We start from the raw sequence: 21,676 nt of genomic DNA, 5'->3' as shown, positions 1-21,676 counted from the left end.
CAAAATGGTCAACTTGAACTTCTCAATTTTATTTGCGAAGGTTTAGATAATGCAAGATTAAGAACCTCATTTCTTTTGATGAGCAGAAGCAGGCTCACTGAAAAGTTCCAATTGCAAAATAAAGTTGGTGCTAGTAGTGGCATTAACAGAGCATTATATGCATGGCGCACAATTTTATTCCTTTTCAAGTTCACCTGGTCTCGAATCTTAAGTGTTTTATGTCTGTGAATTCATAGTCTGGTGTTTTTAACAAATCTCTGTGTTTTCCAAGTTTTACCCACATCCTGGGCAATGTTGCAGCCCTGGTGATCTGTGCCATACTGGTTCCCTCAGCATACTGCATGCCGGAACAGGCTTGCAGTTGAAGCATGTTGGTTGGTTGTACTTCTTGCCACTGCTTTGCTGTAAATGGCTAATCTTTGTTGTCGCGCTTTATTGTTGTTGCATTGCAGTGAGTGGACGTCTACACAAAAGCTGTTGCACAATCAAAATGCAGGAATTTATTGTAGCCCACCTAAAGGCGGCTAGTGGTCGCTATTGTTATCGGTTCACTGTTACTGTTCCTTGCCAGTATTTTGCATGGCAGGCTTTGTTGTTAATTTGGCCCTTGCTGTGAAATATTGGCCCCAAGTGTTTTCCAATAAAAAAAAAAAGGCTTTAAAATTTGCTGGCTTTTTGTGTGCTGTGAATGTATTGAATGGTACTGGCACAACTATGCATAATGTTGATTGCAAGGACCAAAATAGATGGGGCAATTCTTTCAATGTTAACGCTTTTTTATTTTCTCAACCCAACGAGCATTCAAATGTGTGTGCCAGGTTGTGGACACTAGCTTACCTCCAATTTTGATGACATTCAGTTCTGCAGTATAATCTTGCAACTTGCCATGGTGGTTAGGGGGGTGGTCGACTGCTGGGTAGTAGGCATCCCGTCCACTGAATCCCAGCTACGGTGATTGCTTATCAATAGAGACAAAAAGCAAGGCACCTGTGTGCTGTGCGATGTCAGTGCAGGTAGAACCCCAGCTGGTTGAAATTTCCTGAGCACTTCACTACAGCATCGCTTTGGGACGTTAAACCCCATAAACTAGTATAACCTTACCCCTTAAAATCAAACATAAGAAATTGAATAATATAACACTGCTGAACATGGATATTGAGCGTTAGTTGACTGCGGTGGCATACACGTTCGTCATAACAGAGGACACATGTTCTTTATATCTGAAGTCACGTGGTATGCATGCATCTTCATTGAAACTGAGGTTATGTGTTCATTATATCCAAGATCATGTGGTATGCATTGCACCTGCATTATTACAGGTTGCGTGTTTGGTACACACGTGTTCGAGGTCGCATGTTCTTTATATCCGAAGTCACACAGTATGCATCTTCCTAATGTAGAGCTTCAACTATCCTTGAACCAGGTTTCATGAGCGTAAGCCATCAGCCACAGCCGCAGTCCCTGCTAACGCTTCGGCCTTGGCTCGCTTCCGTGCTTTGAAAGCTTCTTGGCAACGGGCTACTCTGGCTTCTCATTCGATGATTTCGGCAACCTGTCTGGCACAGCTGTGGTCTCTTTCTTTAGCGAGACGGAGTAATTTACAGCGTATTTACCTAGGTTAAACGAAGGAAAGATGGCACTTCACCAAGATGACTATGTCCAATGCACAACGCAAGAGTTTTTTGCAGTTGGAACTTGATGGAGAAGACTATGTTTACTGCACAATGCGAGGTGAGACAACATGTGGTGCTGTGCATGATTATGTGGCACCATCTGTTGAATATATGAGGTACTAAACCCAGGAATAATGTGAAACTCTCAAATGAACGCAGTAGAGATAGTAGTCCAAAATAAAATTATTGATTACTTAAATTTGCTTAACTACTCGTACATGGTGTCCACCTTGTTGTATAGTCCACTTGTGCAGACCTACTGACGTGCATCTCGCAGGTTTTGAAATTGCAATCTGCGAAAGTTTTAAAAATCACCCCGCATGTGTAATAAATCGGGAGGGACCGCTACTACAATGTACTATAAAGTTGAATGCAGCTAACTGGTTCAGATAACCTTGGTGTTATCAGACCACACGTAGAGCGAGTTGCAGATTTGAACAAAGGCATTAAAGTCGACCTGTAACGAGTGTCCAAGCATTCACACTAATGTGGCAGACAACTTGCCTACTGTATTTATATACAGGTTTGAATGAATGCAGTTTCACTGTTGTGCAATTTCTTAATTTCAGAAGAATTAAATATGGTGTTCGTGCAAGCTGTGAATAAACGCAAACATACGTACAAAATGCTCGGTATTCATCAGGATAGTACATTACACTTTCGAAGTAATATTGGAACGAAATATGCACAGTGCAGAAAGAAGATTGCCAGCAATTCTCAAAACCTGAGCACCTTCAGGTTGCTCAAATAACTAGGAGTGCTTGCTCATACCCTGCTTTGTATTCATGACCTTGGCAATTTCTGATAGATCAAAAAGAAAAGGTGCATGGTGAATGATGGAAAACCAAGTTGCTTGGGATATTGCGGCCTGAGTTCATCCATAATAGCCATGAAGATATTACCGATTCTTTAATAGCTTTTCTTCTAGATCGAGGGAAGTTTTGTACGGAGACAGAGGAGGCTGCTACTAAATGTGCTGGCATTATTCGGGCACAAAGCTCCCGCCGAATAACTCCACTTTGGAACCTTTGCACGAAAAGAGAAATCAATAGAATATACTTACGAAGCTCATTTATATTTTTTTTTTTGCACAAAGAAGCACTAATTTAGGCTCAAGTTCTCTGCTCTTATGGTGCATTCGCATAAATTCTGCACGACAATGAAAATTGCTGTAAAAGTCCTACTCGGCATATTGTGCGTGTAAGCACTTCCATCAGAAAACTGGCACCAATGGATATGGTGCAACCATGCTATTTGCCGTACAAAGTTCTTCGATAGCATCACAGAGAAGCAATGAATTTAGATATCGGCTTTGCAATTGGTTCTGCCTGCAGACTTACAAGTACAGTGTAAAGGCGCAGTTTTGAGAGATGTAGAGGTAAGCGGAAAGGTTCGATGCAGTGACCACAGGATGGTAAGGCTTTGAATTAAATCTGGATTTGAAGAGGGAACGAAACAGATTAGTGAGGAAGAAGTCTATCAACGAATTAGTGGCAAATAAAAAAGTAGAAACATTCAGCCCCTCATTGCAGAATAGATGTTCAGTCCTAGCAGAAGAAGCTGACCTTAGCCTAGAAGCAATGAACAATAATCTCAGAGGTATTATTACTGAGTGCACAGTAGAAGTAAGCGGTACAATTCTTAGTATACCAATAAACTATATAAGGAGAGAAAAGATCTACGAAATGCCAATGTATGAAAGCCTCCAACCCAACAAACTGGATAGAACTGGCAGGGATGGCAAGGCTAATCAATAAGCACAAAGTGGCCGACACAAGGGAGTATAACATGGGGAAGACTGAGCATGCTCTAAAGAATGGTTGTAGCCTGAAAGTGGCAAAGAGGAAATTAGGCATAGGCAAAATTCAGATGTATGCACTGAGGGACAAGGTAGGCAATGTCATTACTAACATGGATAAGATAAATCTGCCAGTAACGAAGGATGAGGTTAAGAAAGCCTTAAAGCCATGAAAAGGGGGAAAGCAGCTGGGGAGGATAAGGTAACAACGCAATTTTTGAAGGACGGAGGAGATATCGTGCTATAAAAACTGGCCGCCCTGTATATGCAGTGCCTGATGACATCAAAAGTACCGGAATCATGGAAATATGCAAACTTTATCTAAATTCATAAGAAAGGGGACACTAAGGACTTGAAAAATTGGAGACCAATCAACTGTCAGTTATGTACAAGTTCTTTACCAAGGTAATTGCTAATAGGATCAGGACAACCTTAGACTTTAATAAGCCAATTGATGAAGCAGGATTTCAGAAAGGGTACTCTGCTATTGATCATATCCACACTATCAACCAGGTGATAGAAAAGTGCTAGGAACATAACCACATAACCAGCCCCTATACATAGCACTCATTGATTACGAAAAAGCATTTGACTCGGTCGAAACCTCAGCAGTCATACAGGCATTGAAAGATCAGGGTATAGGTGTGGCATATGTGAAAGCACTGGAAGATATCTATAGTGGCTGCATAGCCACCACAGTTCTGCATAAAGTGACAAAGTTCTAATGAAGAAAGGGGTTAGACAGGGAAACACGATATCCCCAGTGCTATTTACAGCTTGTTTAGAGGGTGTATTCAAAGACATGGAATGGGAGCAGTTAGGCGTCAAGGTCAATGGAGAATATCTCGGTAATCTGCAATTTGCTGATGACATTGCCTAGGGGACCAATTGCAACTAACGATTAATGATCTAGACAGAAGAAGCAGAAAGGTAGGCCTAAAGATTAATGTGCAGAAGACTAAGGTAATGTTGAACAGCCTGGGAAGGGAAAAGCAGTTTAAAATAGGCAGCGAAGCACTGGAAGTGGTAGGCAAATATGTCTACTTAGGACAGGTAGTAACCGCTGATCCGTACCATGAAAGGAACTATGAGAATAAGATTGGGATGGAGCGCATTTGGAAGGTACTCACACATTTACTAGAAGCTTACTGGTATCACTCAAGAGGAAAGTGTGTAATAGTCGCATCCAACTGGTACTCACCCATGAGGCTGAAACATGGAGGTTAATGAAAAGGGTTCTACTTAAGTTGACGACAATGCAGAGGGCTATAAAACTGAGAATGGTAGGTGTAACATTAGAAGATAGGAAGCGTGCAGAGTGGATCAGGAGTTATTGATATTATAGTGGAAATCGAAAAGAAATGGGCATGGGTAGGACATGTAGTGTAAAGAGAGGATAAATAATGGTCTCTAGTAATCAATTGGATTCCAAGGGAAGGAAACCATAGCAGGGGGCAGCAGAAAATTAGGTTGTGGATGAGGTTAAGAAGTATGCAAGGGTTAAGTGGATGCAGCTAGCATAGGACCAGGCTAATTGGAGAAAAATAAGAGAGGACTTCGTTCCACAGTGGGTATAGTCCGACTGATTATGATTATGATGATTGAGAGAGATACAAGTCCAGTGCAATGCCTTTGTCGTGAAACGTTAATGAATACTGAAGTCCTAAGCATCACGAGAATAATGCTGCACCACTATATGATAGCCATGCTACGCATTTACACATTCCAAAATGACAGAAGAGTCTCAATCAAGAGAGCACTACACACGTGTGTATACTCTTCTCATCATGTTCAGAAAGCAGCGAAATCACTGTTGTCCAGTATGTGTGAAATGTGCGAAATGAATTGGCACAAGTGATCAATTACCAAAGCGTACCATATAGCGCTGTGCACAAAAACACAAAGGCAGAGGCTAGCTGGGCCATTCTGACCTTTCTTATGGGGAGAAAGTGTGATGGCAGCCACCTTCAGTAAAAATATTAAAAAGAAGTGGCTCACTTTACAATGCTGAGCAACATGTTGGCTAGCACTTTAATGGCATTATGACATGCAAGCATTCCAGGTGATGCCAGTAAATACAATGGCATGCTGCTTTAGATCAACACTGCCTGCATCAACATAGCATCACTAACAGTTACAGCAATGGAGAAAGCAGCAAGGCAATGTTGAGCCCTACAAGCTGGTACAAAGTAAGCTCAGCACTGGTAAGCAACAAGTGCAGAGGAGCGGCGATGCAATATACGCTGGCGACCAGCTATGTTTTACTGATCAGTGCACTACAGTATTTCCATCCTATACCATTAAAGCCTTGCTTCTAGCAATTTCTTTGCATATGCGCAGCACACTTTTGCATTTCGTTATAACACTCAGCAACAGGGATACACAATAAAATGTACATAACTGCAGATAAGGCTAGTTCCTAATTTTGCTTCAAATACACAAATAAAGTGGAAGCATTGGGGAGCGACAAACAAAATCATTTATTTTGTTGCACAGACTAGAAAACATTACACATATCTTGAGGTAAGAAAAATTCTACAGTAACTCGAAAACAAGATGGAAGGTGTAAAATAGAGCCGAGACCAAAAGTAGAGCTGAAGACACTTTAAAAAAAGAGAAGCAAAAAGTGGTATCGCAACACTGCTCTTTGTTGTTCGGGAAGGCAACAACTGCATGTTGCCTGACGTGGCACCGTACTGAATAAGCAGTGCTGACTCGTGCATACAGGAGAGCAAAATGAAGGCACACACAATGCAGACAAGCTCCTAAAACTTTCTTACTGCTCCACTGTGCCTTCACGTTTAACCTCGCGTCTCGCACCTCGAAGTCCCTGGAACAATGTAGTGCCCCGAAACACGTAGTCGGTAATGCAGCACGTCACTCAAACATCAAATGTTGTTCTTGCATACCTCTTCCAGACAGCTGCAAACCTCAGCTTCCTTTTTTCCAAATATCCTAGCTGGCATTGAGAAGGTATTTTCTAACTCTAGCTCAGTGAAAACAATTGCTGGTCCCTAGCTATGTTTAACTGCATACAGGCACCAGACAAAAGGTAAAAGAAAACAAAAACAAAACAATGGAACACATAACGCAGAAGCTGCACCGCTTGGGCTTGCCACACCCAAACAATCACATTCTGCCACAAAAAGAGCCAAACATGGCACTACTCTTCACCCCTCTAACCCTGGCTGCTATATGCTACCCATTCCATGGTAGATTGTGTGAGTGCCGACGCATCTCGCATTGTTCCACATGGTGTTCGACAGCATCAGCCCAGGAAGGAGACAGTGTGCAAACAGACAATCTGGCTCTTTAAGGAGAGGAACCGAGGATCCTCAATGAACAATCTGTCCTCCCCCACACCCCTCCTCTCCTTCAGCATGGCAGGCGCCGTGGCTTCAGACAAGTCCTAGCTGTACCCAGGGTGCAGTGCAAAGCCTAGCCGCTCAGCCACTTGACCTTGTGCAGCGGCAGCATCCCGAAGGGAAAGCAGGTGGGCCAGCTCGGTTTCCGTCTGGGCAAGTCCTATGGCCTTCTCAAAGAGTTCCAGGCCCTCCTTCAGGTATCCCCTGGAGACAGAGTCCAACCGTCACATGACAGTGACCATAAAAGTGCCGGTTTACATTATTCCAAAGAGTAGCTACACGGATAAAATGCACCGCATTTGTCACCATACCGCAGTACTGTGCACAGAAGAATATTGATGATACCAAACTCACAGGGTTGTGGAAAATGTTCATATCCAAGAACGAACAAACTCCACACTTCGAAACATGGAAAATGCATCAACACAAAGCTGTTTACAGCTGATAGGATTTATTTGCAACCACGCATCACAGTTCCGCGAATTTGTATCATCCCAAAATTAGTATCAGCTGGGACCGTGCCAGAGATTCTACTACACCTTCAACAGTAATGCCTTGTTTTGTGCACTACATCTACCTAGCAAAATGGAAAGAAACCTGTCTGTGCTATATTTAGTGTCATTACTACCACATTTATGCTCCAGTTAAAGCATCTGGATGAACACCCATCGATGGCTTCATTATCGCATTGTTTTTACTCTACAGGTAACCAAATCGATGTCACGTTATGGAATTTGCATAGCATCAACTTGGGAAGTTTAATGCAATGCTTGCTTATATTTTTCACCAGCCACTCTTCTAAACCTCCGAAATGCACCACTACTAAGTGCCTAAGGCTTAAAAGCAATCCACATAGCCAAGCAGTCCTCGTCAAAGTGCCCTCTAGATTTTGAGCAAGGATGCCTTGTTTAGGTTTTTGAAATACTAAGTACATAATTTTGTGCATAGGAAAGTCATTCTGCATACAATTGCACACATAGTGCATCCACAACTTTTTCCGAACACAGCCGCATACCAATGGTTAATTTACTTTGAAAGGGTAACAGTTGCATTATCAACAAGTCTAACTCACCTCTGCACCTGAATGGATCCAAGTGTCTCGTAAGCAAACTGGCACTTCTCATCCATGGTGATAGCTTTGTTCATCAACTCCACTGCCTTATCAGAGTCCTGCCTCCACTGCAGGTACAGAATGCTGAAAATGGATTGACCCACAGATTCAACAAACTGACCTCTGCAAAAATACGCATACATACATGCATGACTACCAAGAACACCATACTAGCAATTCAAACAAAACATTCCACAATGCCAATAAAGACCTCTAAGTCTTGTTTCATTTTCTGAAAAGGTAGCACGCACACACACGTGATGGGCTGTGAGAAATGGTGGTCATTTCGGTTCTAACAGAACAGCACTTTAAAAGGGAATAAAACAGTTTTCGCACGCACGCACGCACATGCGCGCACGCACGCACACACACACGCACGCACATGCGCGCACGCACGCACGCACACACACACACACACACACACACACACACACACACACACACACACACACACACACACACACACACACACACACACACACACACACACACACACACACACACACACACACACACACACACACACACACACACACACAGTAAAGAAAGTTGAATGATGCTTAGGCATTTTCCAAACTCATACTTTTTAGCCCACAAGGCCAACATGCAAAAAAAAAAAAGGAAAGAGTGCATTGAAGCTTTGACACAGTCATTGCAACTTTGCCAACCTTTTGCTACAACGGCCATCAGAAATCGAAAGAGTGTACCTAAGTGCAGAGCCAGCATAGCTGTGGCCTGCAAATTAATTGGGAGACCACCAACAACCAGACCTTGCTGCAATTTTGTTGTTCTGAGACTGCTGGTTTAGAGCAGTGACTCCATGTCAGGTACCAGAAAGGGGCATCCATTTCCACGTGCCTCATTTTATCCCTCGCTTGTGTTCACATCATCACGTTTACTGGAAAATGTTTTTCCAAGGAGAAAAGGCAACAAAGACTTATGTCCTCTGATCGGTGCATGGCTCCATGCCACTGCTGGAGCATGTGCAATGCGGGTAGAATTGTTCATAGATTTTAACATAATTTAATGTTCAATTTCTGCCATATTAGCAAATTTGTTTCAAATTTTGTTATAGGAGGTCCCCCTGACAGCTTCGCTTTGGGACCTCCTTCTGTACCAAATAAATCACACTAATTTGTCTAATACACTTCTGACAATAAAAAAATCTGAAACCTGAATGGGCACACACACCAGCAGGTACAGCCTCGTCCACTTCTAGCTAGAACACGGTCACTGCTTTCAAGGTGTCATTGCATCTGACCCGGCCACGCAGTAATCTAAAGTGGCTGGCCATGTGAAGCAGCACATCCGTGTCTCTGTGTGCTTGCATCGCTTTGCATCGATATCTGCCTGCGTCAGATACAATGTTGCTTTAAAAGCAGTGACCGTGTTCTAGCTAGAAGTGGACGACCCTGTACATATCTAGGTGAACCTCACACAATGGCTCACGTCTGTTGCCGCGCGCACTAGCAGCCTGGCTCTGTCATATGTATATGCATGTGGCGCTAACGCCTAGGAGGTGTCCATCGAGTCAAGGCTTTGGCTATGGTGCACTACACACTACTTTAGCTGTGCGCATGCCGTGGTCTGTCCTAGAGAAGTATGGTGAACAGAGCAAGCATGCCAAAAACTTTACTGGCTTGAGATGAATACGTTAAGATTTTGAATACCAAACAGATCAAATCGAATACTTTATTGGTTATGTTTATAGAGTTTAATTCCTAAAGTGACTCAGACTATGAAGGATGCCATGGTAGAGGGCTGAGGATAATTTCGACCACTAGGGTTTCTTTAATGTGCAGTGCTATCGTATAGTAAAAAGGCACCTCAAGTTTTGATAGAAGCGAAGTGCACCCACAGCAGCCGGGATCAAACTCTGGTACCCTGGCTTAGTATCAGAGTGTCCTAGCTAGCCACCAGAGTGAGGTGGATACACTACTATTTAATTAAATATTTGAAATTACTTTTACACAAAAGCTCTGCTCTTTGTTATACTGAAGGACTAACGCTTCAGATGGGGCCCAAGAAATAGAAGAAAGAATGCATGTTAGTATATTAGCACACATCATATATTTTATTTCTTGTCTGTGCCTAAACCTCCGGTCTTTTGATACAATCTACGCCCATTATAACAGATCTGGATATAACGAATGATGTCATGAGTTTTGATTGATCTGCATATAATATAAATCCAGCATGCTTCAGACTTAACATACACGGTTATAGCAGACTATCAGCCACAGTGGACTAAATTTTGGGCAAAATATGGTCCAGAGCGACTTTTACAGCAGGCATTTGCGGAGTGTTGCAGGTCAAGACCCGAGTTCAGTTTGGAAATGGCCATTGTAAACAACCAAGTATAAACATCTTTATTTATAAATACCTGACTTTGTCGTTGTTGCAGAGAATGTGGACAAGTGCAGAAACTAGTAATTCTGGAGCATATGGGTAAATTTTGGCTGTAAGGAAAGCTACAATTCTTCCAGAGCCAAAAAAATTTGAGGATTGCATTACCAAAAGTCACTAAGCTCAAGTGTTTTCATTAAAGTGTAACCAAGAGATTGGAAGTTAAGAGTATGAATGTGCCCATATTCCAAGAAACTGAAACCAAACCCCAAAGGTCTGCCAGCAAGTACTAATAAAGATTCACATAAGGCATAAGGGAAGAAGAATTCTGGTGGATAGCAGGGATGCTTGGATGAGAGATGGCAGCTGTCATTACAAGCTTTTAGCTGAACAGCTAGAAGAGAGAACCCAAAGTTACTGATACACAGCTAGCAGGAGTTCCTTGAGAAGTTAAGGTCATAGCATTAATAAGCATTACATCATAATTTTAGAGCACACACTGATCGCATTACATTTATTCAACAAATCCTCTTTTAGGCTACCATTCTTTTGAGAATATGTAATAGCTGAAAAGAAACACCCAGGAATTTGAATCGTTATTGTCCTGTTAATTTTTATGAGTGCAACTTCACTCTATGCTACTACCTGTCTGAGAGTACACAAGGATAGTGTATGTGCACAAGAAAAATACTAAGCTATCTGCTACAGTCTAAATGTAGACCTTTCCAAACTTAGTTGCACTAGGGCCTTTGGATTCTTTTACAGCTCTCTGAGAATACAAACCAATGCATACTAAGCCACAAAGCAATGAAGCATTAACAAAAGTCCATTGCACGCACTTTCCAATTCGTAGACATGCCTCAGTTGATATTGCCCCTCCAAAAGGTTATAGCCATGCCTCAAGCCTGCGTACACTTAAGTCAAAAGCTCTGTATAACAGACACTCACCCAAGGTGGACAGAAACGTTTGGGTCTGTTGGATCTGCCTTTTCAGCCTTGAGGAAGTAATCTTCAGCCTTTTCAAATTCTTTCATTTCTGAGAGGAGCTGCGCAGACAACACAAAGAAATGTGTAAACATACATGTAAACGAAGCAGTGTGTAAACAGGCTCTAGCTGTGCATATATAGAAGTATGACGCTCTTTACCACAAAACTAAAATGCCTAAAGATCTGCGCTCAACTTTCACATTACCAGGTACTGTTTCGGCCAATTCTTTACTGCGGAGTTTAACATCCCAAAGTGACATTTTGGCTATGAGGGGCACTGTAATGAAGGGCTCCGGATTATTCCAGGCCACCTGGGGTTCTTTTAACATGCGTATACGCCAATAATATGAAAGAGGTCATGCAAAGGATGGCAGAAAATAGAACAGGGTATGAAAGCAGCCAAGGGATGCTTCAAAGGCCAACAGCACAAGCTGCGTGCCTCACTGCAACGCAGCCCTCTGTGAAGTTATGGAAGTGTGGCTAATACCCCAGTCAAGTGTGCAAGTTAAAGTGCACTTCCGCGGAGTGCACTTCGCAGCTTGAAAGAGACTTTACGCTACGCAGTGCTAAACGGGAAAGCGAAGTGCACTCGCATAAGCACTCATTGGTACGAAACTAGCAACTGAAAAACATGTTTTAAAAGAGAAATTGGAAACTCTAAGCGCGAAGTTCAGGGAACTGCTTTTTAAAGTAGTAAAACATTTAAAAAATGCTTAAAATTTGACACCGGGCCATGATTTATAGACCCCTTATCAACGAACACCGTGAACAATAACAACCGCCTACTACTGAAAATGGCGTAGCCGCAGTGGCGCAGCACTTATAATGTGGAAGTTGCGTAAGCGGCTACATCACGTTTTTGTTATTTGATATTTTGCCCGTCGCTATTATAAAACATTTCATCAAATGAAAATATGTACAAAACACGTAAAATCAACTTGTGTACATATCTTATTACATAATACATTTGTGACGAAATTTCTGCCAGTGAGGCTACGTGCTCAGCTCAGCCCTCGAAGTCTGTTTTGCGAACGCACTCCGACCTGAGTGCACACTTTGGCAAGTGCACTTATGTTACGCTGTTTAGCAGCGGTAGAGTGCACTTTTCGTAAGTGACAATCGCCGTAAGTGCACTTTATTTTGCGGGCTTGACAGGGGTATAACAATACCCACTCAAGCATGCGCCTGTACGCAGACGAAGTGGGCACGGCACAGGAGGAAAGGGTGAAAAGATGCACCCTACCTGTGCATGAAGGAAGTAACATTCAGGGCAGTTGGGGAACCGCTTCTGCACTTCCTGGAAGCTGGAGAGTGCCTCCTGCTGCTGCTGGACGTCCTTGGTGGCCATTCCACACCTGTACTGCACGTAACAACGCTGGGCAGCAGCTGATGGGAAGTCGGGCCGCAACTGCACACTCCGCTCCATGTCCTGCAGGTCACAACACCAGTCAGAAAGAGCAAGCGCATGCAGCATCAGTAGCAGCAGCCTGATGACTAATATGGGTTGCCACAATTCAGCACAGCACGCCTCTCCTTTAGCACACTTTAACTCAACCATGCCAGAGAAATTTGAATGGCACAGCTTGCATGAAAAAACAATTATTAAGCTCCGCCTTTAAGGATATGACGCAGTAGCGTAGGCTATTTGAGAATCCCATTCACACAGCAGCCCATTTCTGCTTGAATAAGTGGTATTTACCCAAATTTGATGAGTTACAAAATTCATCAGTACCAACTAATTACTAGGCACACTACATTGCATGGTCTGACTCTCAACTCTGAAATTAAAACTTTAGTTCAGACCGGCAAACAGACTAATAATACACAAAGAAAAAAGCAAGACCTGCCTTCAGTGTGTCTTCTAGCCTGTCCAGCAGCAACAACACCTGGCCTCTGTGCAAAAACACATCAGCATTACTAGGGTCCAACTGAGCGGCTTGCTCAAAGTCCTGAAGTGCTTCCTCCAATTGTTCAGCGTGAACTTTCAGAGTTCCCAGCTTGATGAGAGCATTCACACGGACCTGAAAATTAGAAAATAAAAATGAAAGTGGGACAGGGATTTTTAGGGCCAGAAAACGGGAAAAAATATAAATTTTTTTGAAAATAGCATTTTTGAATCCTGCAGCCTATATTCAACCAATCTATGAGGTTTTTCACTTGTTGAATCAAATATATTCCAATTTATAATTCCAATTTGTACCCATCATTATTCATTTTCCCTCATTTTCTCTAAACACATCCTTTAAGTCTTTGCAGAAGGATACCTCAGCCTCTAGAGCATATGGATCTATAACCTTCTGCATCATGCTGCTAAATAATTAAAGTATGCAATGTTTGGAGGCAATTTCTCAGTTTATGCTTAGACATTTTGGAGGGCCCTATAATTTCACACCAGAACATGAACATTTGGGCAAAGATCTGCCTGTTCAGAAGGAATTGCAGGTTGTCTCAGAAATTCCTTGCAAAAATATAGCTTCTCGAGATTTCTTAATCTGCACCAACATCAGAAACTGATACAAGAAAACAAGGTCACACAACGGATTCCCTGAGATTGTTTGAAGTGTCAGTCGGGCCTCAACACTGCACCTACCCTCATTCGCTTCCCTTCCATCATGTGTGAAGACCCGAAATTTCAGCACACACAGAGCCACAAACCTGGCACATATGACCTCAGCCGCCACTCAGGAAGCAAGAGAAAAAGTTTGAACTAAGCAAGAAAAACTGTGGCACAAATCAGGAGGCTTTAAAATTCATTGAATATATATCTTTCCAATCAAAACTTTGAACTCCTGTGGCTCCGCCAATGGTTCCATGCTCGTCAACTGTATTTCTGCCTCCCTCCATGCAATAGTACTCACGCACAAGGGCCCTTAGGAGTATTTAGATAAATATAAATAAATGCGCACACAAAGCCTGCGCTAACCCTCCAAATCTTCAATTTTTGAAATAAAGAGAGGAGTGCTGGGGTCACTGTTGGACAACTAAAACAAATGACGAAGTGTAAACACAGCAGCTCCATGCTTTGGACGAATGGACCTATTTGGATGAATTGACCGTGCCTAGCAGCAATTCTAGCCATCGGCCGCGCTGTCCAAGATTTTCACAACCGGACTACAAATATGACTGCACGGCCCAAAAATTTTACTGAATAGTGCGGAACGTTGTGTACATGTCGTTGCACCACCCACAGCATTAATGCTGGCTCTCTCCATATACTACGGATCATCGGTGCACCCTTCCTATCCTTTAATTTGCCTCCCAACGTTAGCCTCTTGTCGGCATTCGTTGCAGTGCTACATATAATTTAATTGGTTTACAGGAAAGGGAAGACGCAGTATCTGTCATTAACGATGTATCGATGACGAGATTGAGGACAACGACTGCAAGGCTTTCTTGCTACCAAATTTACAGAACTGTCCGCTGTCAACGCCATGAATAAATGACCTTGATGAAAGTTGCAATGAGTACTGCAATGAAAACATCTGCCACACTTATGCAGTAAAAATTGCATCCTGGCAGATAGTGTGCCATAAAAGCAGAAATCACACTATTTATGCATGTGAACTACGCCACCTGTAACAATTAAATGCAACTTTCGACCGGATGACTCATGCAAGGCCTAACCAGCTGGCTTGGCAAGTCAGATTCAAAGACAAGAAAGCCTGAGAATGTCAATTTGCCTCCATCTCGATGCATGCAGTGCTCGTTTTTTAAATGAAAGAGAAAAAGGCAGCTACTAAAAACAGGTGCCATAGCTTTGCGAAATCAACGACGGCATGTGTATGGACACAAAAACTACACCCTGCAAGCCCGCGTTGGCGCAAAAAAGCCATACATAAGTGCGCTTCAACCGAGGCTAATATTTTGAACAGGCGGCGACCATCAAAGTTATGATTGCTGGGACACAGCACCACTCAATTCCAGAGCAGTGAGTTTTGAGCAATCTGGCACAATTATCACAGTTTTTCGCATGCTGGCTGAACTCCTCTGGTTTGGTGCAGTTTTGTGCATTAGGCGCAAGCATGGCGGCACCGCTAACCCCAGGAATGATGACAGGGATTGGAAGCAGTCAGAAAAGGTATCAAAAAGGCTCTTTGAGACTGGTATAGGCAAGCTCAATTACAGCAGTTTTGCTAAAAGGAAGCAACTAAGCTGTTTGTTGTAAATAAATGCTCGTAAAGTTTCGACAAGCTCTAGCTGAATCCCCACCTTGATATCCACGTTGTCCATGGAGAGTAGCCGGTTGAGGTCATCCAGCGTAGCCTGTGCCAGCCCCTGCAGCATGTGCAGCGTGCCTCGCAGCAGGAGAGCTTCAGGCACTGCTTTTCCTTCGCTGTCCACCTCCGCGTTGCAGTGAGCAATCACATCTTCGTACTGCTCGCGGGCTAAACACTCCACGGCCAGCGCATAGCCGGTCCTGCCAGCAAGTCAGTCCACCAGTCAGTATGCTCAGGCATGGATTAAACTAAAGCCAGATTTCATTAATGGAACAAGTAGAACAAATAAAAAGCAGGCGTATGTCCCACTGATGGCACGCTTTCAGTTACTTGCACAGCATGTCATCGCTTCTAGTGTACTACATGACGGCTTTCCTAGCCGATATTTACATTATCTAGATAAGATGATGGGCAGTCAATAAAGACTCATTACAGGTCACAAAACGACAAGTGAATAGAGGAGCAGGAATTTTTTCTAGGTGTGTGCGAATATTAAAATCTCTAATATAAATCGAATACAAATATAGAAAAAAATCCTTCGAATATCGAATCAAATAACTCATCTGTGAAAAAAAAAGATGATGAAAACTAAAAATACAGCAAACACTGTTTGTCTTGTTTATTTCATAATTGAAATAAATTTAAACTAGAACTGCAGAGAAGTGAAACATCCAGTATAAACTTTATGCACAATTCCATATACCTGTTTTGTGTAAAGGAAGGACATGCATAAAATCGAATGGAGCTGTCATATCGCGGCTGAATGCAGTGAAGTCTCCTTAATTCGGCCTTCAAAGTGCCGTAAAAAATGTCCGACGTAAATGAAATCCTGATGTGCTCTTACGAGTTCAGTTCAATTTTCCCACCCGTGCACCACCTTCATCTGGAAACACTGCGCTTTCTAGTCCTTCTCCCCATGTGCCGTCTCTCAGTCTGAAACCTTCCAGCCAGATTTCTCCTGCATGATTGCAGAAGCAGCACATTTTTACAAGTTTTAGAATGAAGAAAAAATTTATTTTCCTAGTGTTTTTCAACCAGTCATCTATGGAGAAGTAGCCACAGCCCATACACGTGCCATGGGGTAAGAATAATCGAATTATCGACTGGACCTGAAGAAACTGCCGGAAACCATTTGCATCATAGTAATTTTATCTGATGAACACCTGCACACAATAGTTGTCAATTTTTCTTGGTTTGGTCAAGTGTTTTGTTTTGCACAAACTGTCGAGAAGGCCCAGGCCCTATTCACAAAAGAGAGGGTCTCTCTTCACAAAACGACGCCGTCGCTTTTTGAGAATACTTCACTGCATAGTCCATGTGGTCAAGCATTGTGGTGAAGCATGCAGTGTGGTGCAACTGCGCTGATCTCGTGAAATTTCTCGGTAAGTTTTGAATTATTTGAAAATTCCGACTAACAATTTTCAAATACAAATCAAATAACAAACCTATTCGATTCGTATTCAAAATTTATATTTGCACGCTCCTATTTCTTTTTTTTTTTTTACTCCCTTCCACTAAGTTCCATTACACTATTTCCCAACTTGTTGAAAGTTCCCAGCTCATAATTAATGACTGCTGCCTACAATACCCTTTTTGCTCTCATGCACAAGGAAAATCACCTTGAAGCTCTGTTCCCACAGTTGTGCTTATAATAAGACACATCACAAAAATGAACAGAAAAGTAATGATGCTATATTGAAGAAAATTAAAAAGCAAATTTGCAGCAGAAGTCAGTGAACCATATACGACCATACATTTTTGTTATAATCTGCTTTACTCTAACAAATCTTTGACATTCAGGTCTTACTCTATCCTACTGTAATTGACAGTGAGGTCCAACATTTTCTATTCATATGTATACAACGGTTACACCAGAAGTAATGCAAAAGTTGTCATAACTCCTTTATCACCAGACAGTCATTGTTCTGATTCTATGTGTTTGCAGAGCAGCTCCTCTATAGTTCTTTACTTAACGGTAACTAACTGACCTTTCTTGTTATACCTGGCTAATGAACACCAAAAAAGAATCAAGGGACCTTCATGGAGTATTTGATGGAGGAAGGATACAGGCTGTCTGACATCCACAGAAAAGCAAATTAATGTTTACGGAGGTGACATCATTGACAAGAACAATGTGTTGAGATGGATAAAGAGGTTTAAACAAGTAATAAACAAGTAATAAAGGGCACTAAAAAAAGACTAAAACACAGAAGGAGTTGGACAGGGCCGGTGCTATCTGTGCTCGTCCTCCCTTTAGTCTAAGTGCACCAACTAGCTTAACAATTGGTTTTACTCAAACAAGAAAAACCAGCTCTGAAAACAAACCACACATTGGGAGAAGCTCAACCATGCCCATTAACATAAATCGTCAGAGAGTAGACGAAATCTCGCTGACCCAAACACATTGCTTGTGATGGAAACTACACTCAGTGGTACCTCTGTATTGGGAAGAGTTGTTGTACAAGCATGTAGAACTTGAATGATATATGTCAGTAAAAAAAGAATTATTGTAATACTTATGGTACAACCATCACCCAAAATGCACGACAGAGACTATAAAATGCTTATGTTGCATTAACTTGAGTGCCAAAATGAGCAAATGTATTTTTGTTCTGTTCAAGATTCAACACAGTACCAGTTATCTAATCAGCACAGTGTGAGTAATGGCACTAACCCATTATTTCAAATTAATTATTTGTTAAATGATATGATGTTTACTGATTACGGTTTCATTTGATCTGATTTTCTCACTGCCTTATTAGTTTAAATAACTGCTTACGTTGGAGCTTGTTATATGTTTTCTAACCATCCTGCCCAGGATGTAGTAATTATTACTGATTAAGAAAGCATATCCCAATTTCAACACAAAATGAAGAATGTGAAAAAAAAAAAAAAAAGATTTTGTTTGCACCAAAAATGTGAAATTTGAATTAATTTCACCTTGGTTTGTCTTTGTCGCCTCCCTTGGGAAATGGCCGGTCTTCACGACATGCCTGTACAGCCTGAATGATGGGGTCTTCGCAGAAAGACACAAAGTAGTTGCGAATAAAGTGCTTTGATGGTAAAGCTGGCTTTCGCTTCTGAAAAGAAAAGTAAAAGACCACTGTTGTGGATGGGGTTGGGCCTCAACATGAAAGCAGTAATACTGTAAGTGCATATAATGCAGCAGCAAATAATGTACATGCATATAATACAGTTAAGAAGTGCTTGTGACTGGGCTAGTTGGAACATCTTCTCATAAATGCTGCGCTCCTTTGTCTGTGTACAACTAAGCAGCGCAGCATTTATGAGAAGCATATAATACAACCACTTCGCATGTTCATGAAATCATTACCTTGATGTATTCCTTGGCACTTGCTTTCCCAATCTTCTTTAGCACCCTGTCAGTTACAAGTAGTGAGTTCTGGTTCTGGAATCCCTCTAGTATACACACTGCTGTGATGTCTGTTGAAAACAAAGTTATTCATTTCAAAACAATACACCATACAATAATCAGACTAAACAAACTTTATGTTAAAACAGCGCTAGAACACGGACAGATAGAAAGAGACAAACACACATTTCTACCTATCTGTCTGTCCGTGGTTTTAACATAATGTTCAACCAACTCGCCCAACAAGACATCTGCATAAAAAGCCTATTATGTATTTATTCAGATCTCTCCTAAGCCATCAAAAGCTTCTTTGCATTTTTATGATATCGTCTATAAGGAATAAGCGTTCATATGAACATAATGTCTAACTTGTATAGATCACTGATTGCTATCTTTGCCCACTGTCTAAAGGCAACAGAAGAAGAGTTATTTTCTAGCATTCTGTAATAACCATGCTTCTGATTATAGTTATTTTTCAATATATGAATGCATTGCAGTTTTTTTTTTCTTTCTTTTGCAATAAGGCACAAAAAGCACAACTGGTACACTTTATCATTTAGAATGGGTATAAAAAGCCCTGCATTTTTTTAGCCTGCTTGGTGTATTTGATGAACTGAATTGTGAACTATTTTCATAAAACCATTTATAATTTGCTAAAATAGCAACAGAAGAGGATAGAATAGCTCAGTGTATGGTTAAAACTAAAATCAGAAGCAAATATTGCACTTCGTACCAGTAATGTGTACTAGCAGCTTTTAAACTGACTACAGAAACAGGTAGGTTATTTGCATTTAAGGCTTTGTAATACTATACATCTTTGATGCCACTTCTAGGAAGGCTCCTGTATTTTTTGCCTTGCAGTGTGCACGCTACAGCACTCCTGTAACATTCTGTGAGGTTCACTATCAGACACTACACAATAGAGGCTGTGAATTCAATAAGTAGATGTCTCCCTGTCACTCCCATTGCAAGCAGTTTTTTTTTTCTTTTATGTAACATTCAAAATACCAAGCTTGACAGAAGTGACTAAACGAATTCAACAGCTTCGCCTATGCTCAACATAAATGAATATAGTTTTTTACTGGGTGATATACTGCCAAAGAAAGATTAAAGAATGAAATGTGTTTGCAAGCTATGAGGATGAGAGGTTGCAGGGGCAGGCAATGAAATGTCTAAAAAGTATAGGATGTATATTCTGGCACATTTTTTTAAATGTGGTCATGGTCTGTCAAGCAAACTTTTTCAAGCATTTAGTGTGCAATATGTAAGGATTTAGATTTCTATTAAAAGCAAGAAATAAAATAAACTTTGGAAAAGAGTTTAATACACCTGCAATATCAGGACCATATTTTCAATAGTTTTTTGCTAAAATGCAGTCATTATGATAAGTAAAGGGTATCTGAGTGGAAAAACCAAGCCTGATAACTGAGGTTTCCGTTATGCTTGTCTTTATGATTTGACAGCCACAAAAGACGCTTGAAGTGCAGCATAGTCAGGCAAGCTTAGACAAATGCATTCTGATATCTCTTAAAACCTAGTATTGGTGTTTTTCATTTCATTACCTAAATTCATTTCTTTACACATGCTTTTCAATTTCAAGCGGTATGATGCTCACCTTCCAGACATTTCTTCAGTTCATCAAGAAGCTCGTAAGCCTTTGCTCTTCGATGAAGTGCCTTGACATATACCTTGTTCAGTTCTATAGCTTTGGAACAGTCAGTGATAACTTCCGTGTAGTTTTTCTGCACAATAGATGAGCAGCACTCAGACATCAGAAGACACAAAATCGCAATGTGAGCTAGAGCTTACCAAGTTTTCATAGGCGGCAGCACGATTTTGGTAGAACGTAGCCAGTTCAGTCGTGTTCTGCTGCGGACAAACAGCAATAGCCTCAGTATAACACTCGATGGCTTTATCGAATTTGCCGTCCTTGAAGTACTTGTTTCCTTGATTCTTGAAAGCCTTCGCTTTTTCAAATGGGTCCTGTGCAAATACAGAGACGCCGATCAGTTGCCACAGCACGTGATAAGAGTTGCAAATCACGTCTACCGGCCATGCTGCACACGCACTGCAACGCGTGTGGAAAACGGAAACATAAGTGCTCGTATTACAACCAGGTGTCCCGCCAGCTAACTGCCTATGACTGCAAGACGCGGTCTTGCATTGCAACACGGGCACCTGTAGATTGTGGGCACATTGCCCGGAGCTGCTAGAGTTGTTTGGCATCGGTTACTCACCCTGACATCGGCTGCACTACGCGAGTGATTAGACTGAGACTTGTCCGCTGGCTTGGACTCTTTTTCTGCGCCGGCGCTGGGACTAGGCGGTTTCTTCGCTCTGCCGCGACCCTTTCTGTAATACCAGTAGGCGAGGCCGGCAGCAACTGGCGTTGCGAAAATCAACGCATACTGCCACTTAGAAAGGCCCGCTTCAGAAGCGGCCTCGCTACCGGCACTTCTGGCCATCCCACTGGGAGCCATCTTGGTTTGGAATGAGCCTTCAGGAGGTTGCCAAGCGATGACAAACCTTTCGGACAATGACAGCCCTGAGGCAACCTAATGAAACCGGAACGTTTCAACCGCTCGCAAACATTTAACTCTATCATTCAGTTTGCAATGAAAAACATTAAAAAGCGAAAAAAAAAAATAAATACGACGATCACGCTCGAACAACACGCATGGCAGTGCTGTGCGTGGCGGGAACTTCGACATGGTAGAAGAACAAATGGTAGCGTAACTCCCATAGAAGCCTGCGTGTCGACTCTGAGCGAGGCTTTAGTTTCCCAGCGCCCCCTGCGAACTGTGAG

General features: G+C 41.9%; 1 protein-coding gene across 1 annotated transcript; it reads right to left on the bottom strand.

The window, feature by feature from the left end:
- Positions 1-5,465: 5,465 nt before the first annotated feature.
- Positions 5,466-21,532, bottom strand: LOC146186583 (mitochondrial import receptor subunit TOM70-like). The gene is made up of 11 exons (XM_084607313.1): positions 21,108-21,532; positions 20,680-20,853; positions 20,486-20,612; positions 18,832-18,941; positions 18,438-18,577; positions 15,490-15,697; positions 13,134-13,301; positions 12,524-12,715; positions 11,242-11,339; positions 7,909-8,031; positions 5,466-7,040 (listed from the first exon to the last, which is right to left on the bottom strand). Exons 1-11 carry the CDS (start codon positions 21,348-21,350, stop codon positions 6,881-6,883), a joined length of 1,743 nt encoding a protein of 580 aa, XP_084463439.1. The 5' UTR covers positions 21,351-21,532; the 3' UTR covers positions 5,466-6,880.
- Positions 21,533-21,676: the final 144 nt, after the last annotated feature.

The sequence above is a fragment of the Amblyomma maculatum genome, chromosome 6 (genome assembly GCF_055883805.1).
Source record: "Amblyomma maculatum isolate TAMU_Amacu chromosome 6, ASM5588380v1, whole genome shotgun sequence".
NCBI lineage: Eukaryota > Metazoa > Arthropoda > Arachnida > Ixodida > Ixodidae > Amblyomma > Amblyomma maculatum.
The sequence above is the reverse complement of the archived record's forward strand: the minus strand, read 5'-3'. Positions and strand labels throughout refer to the sequence as shown.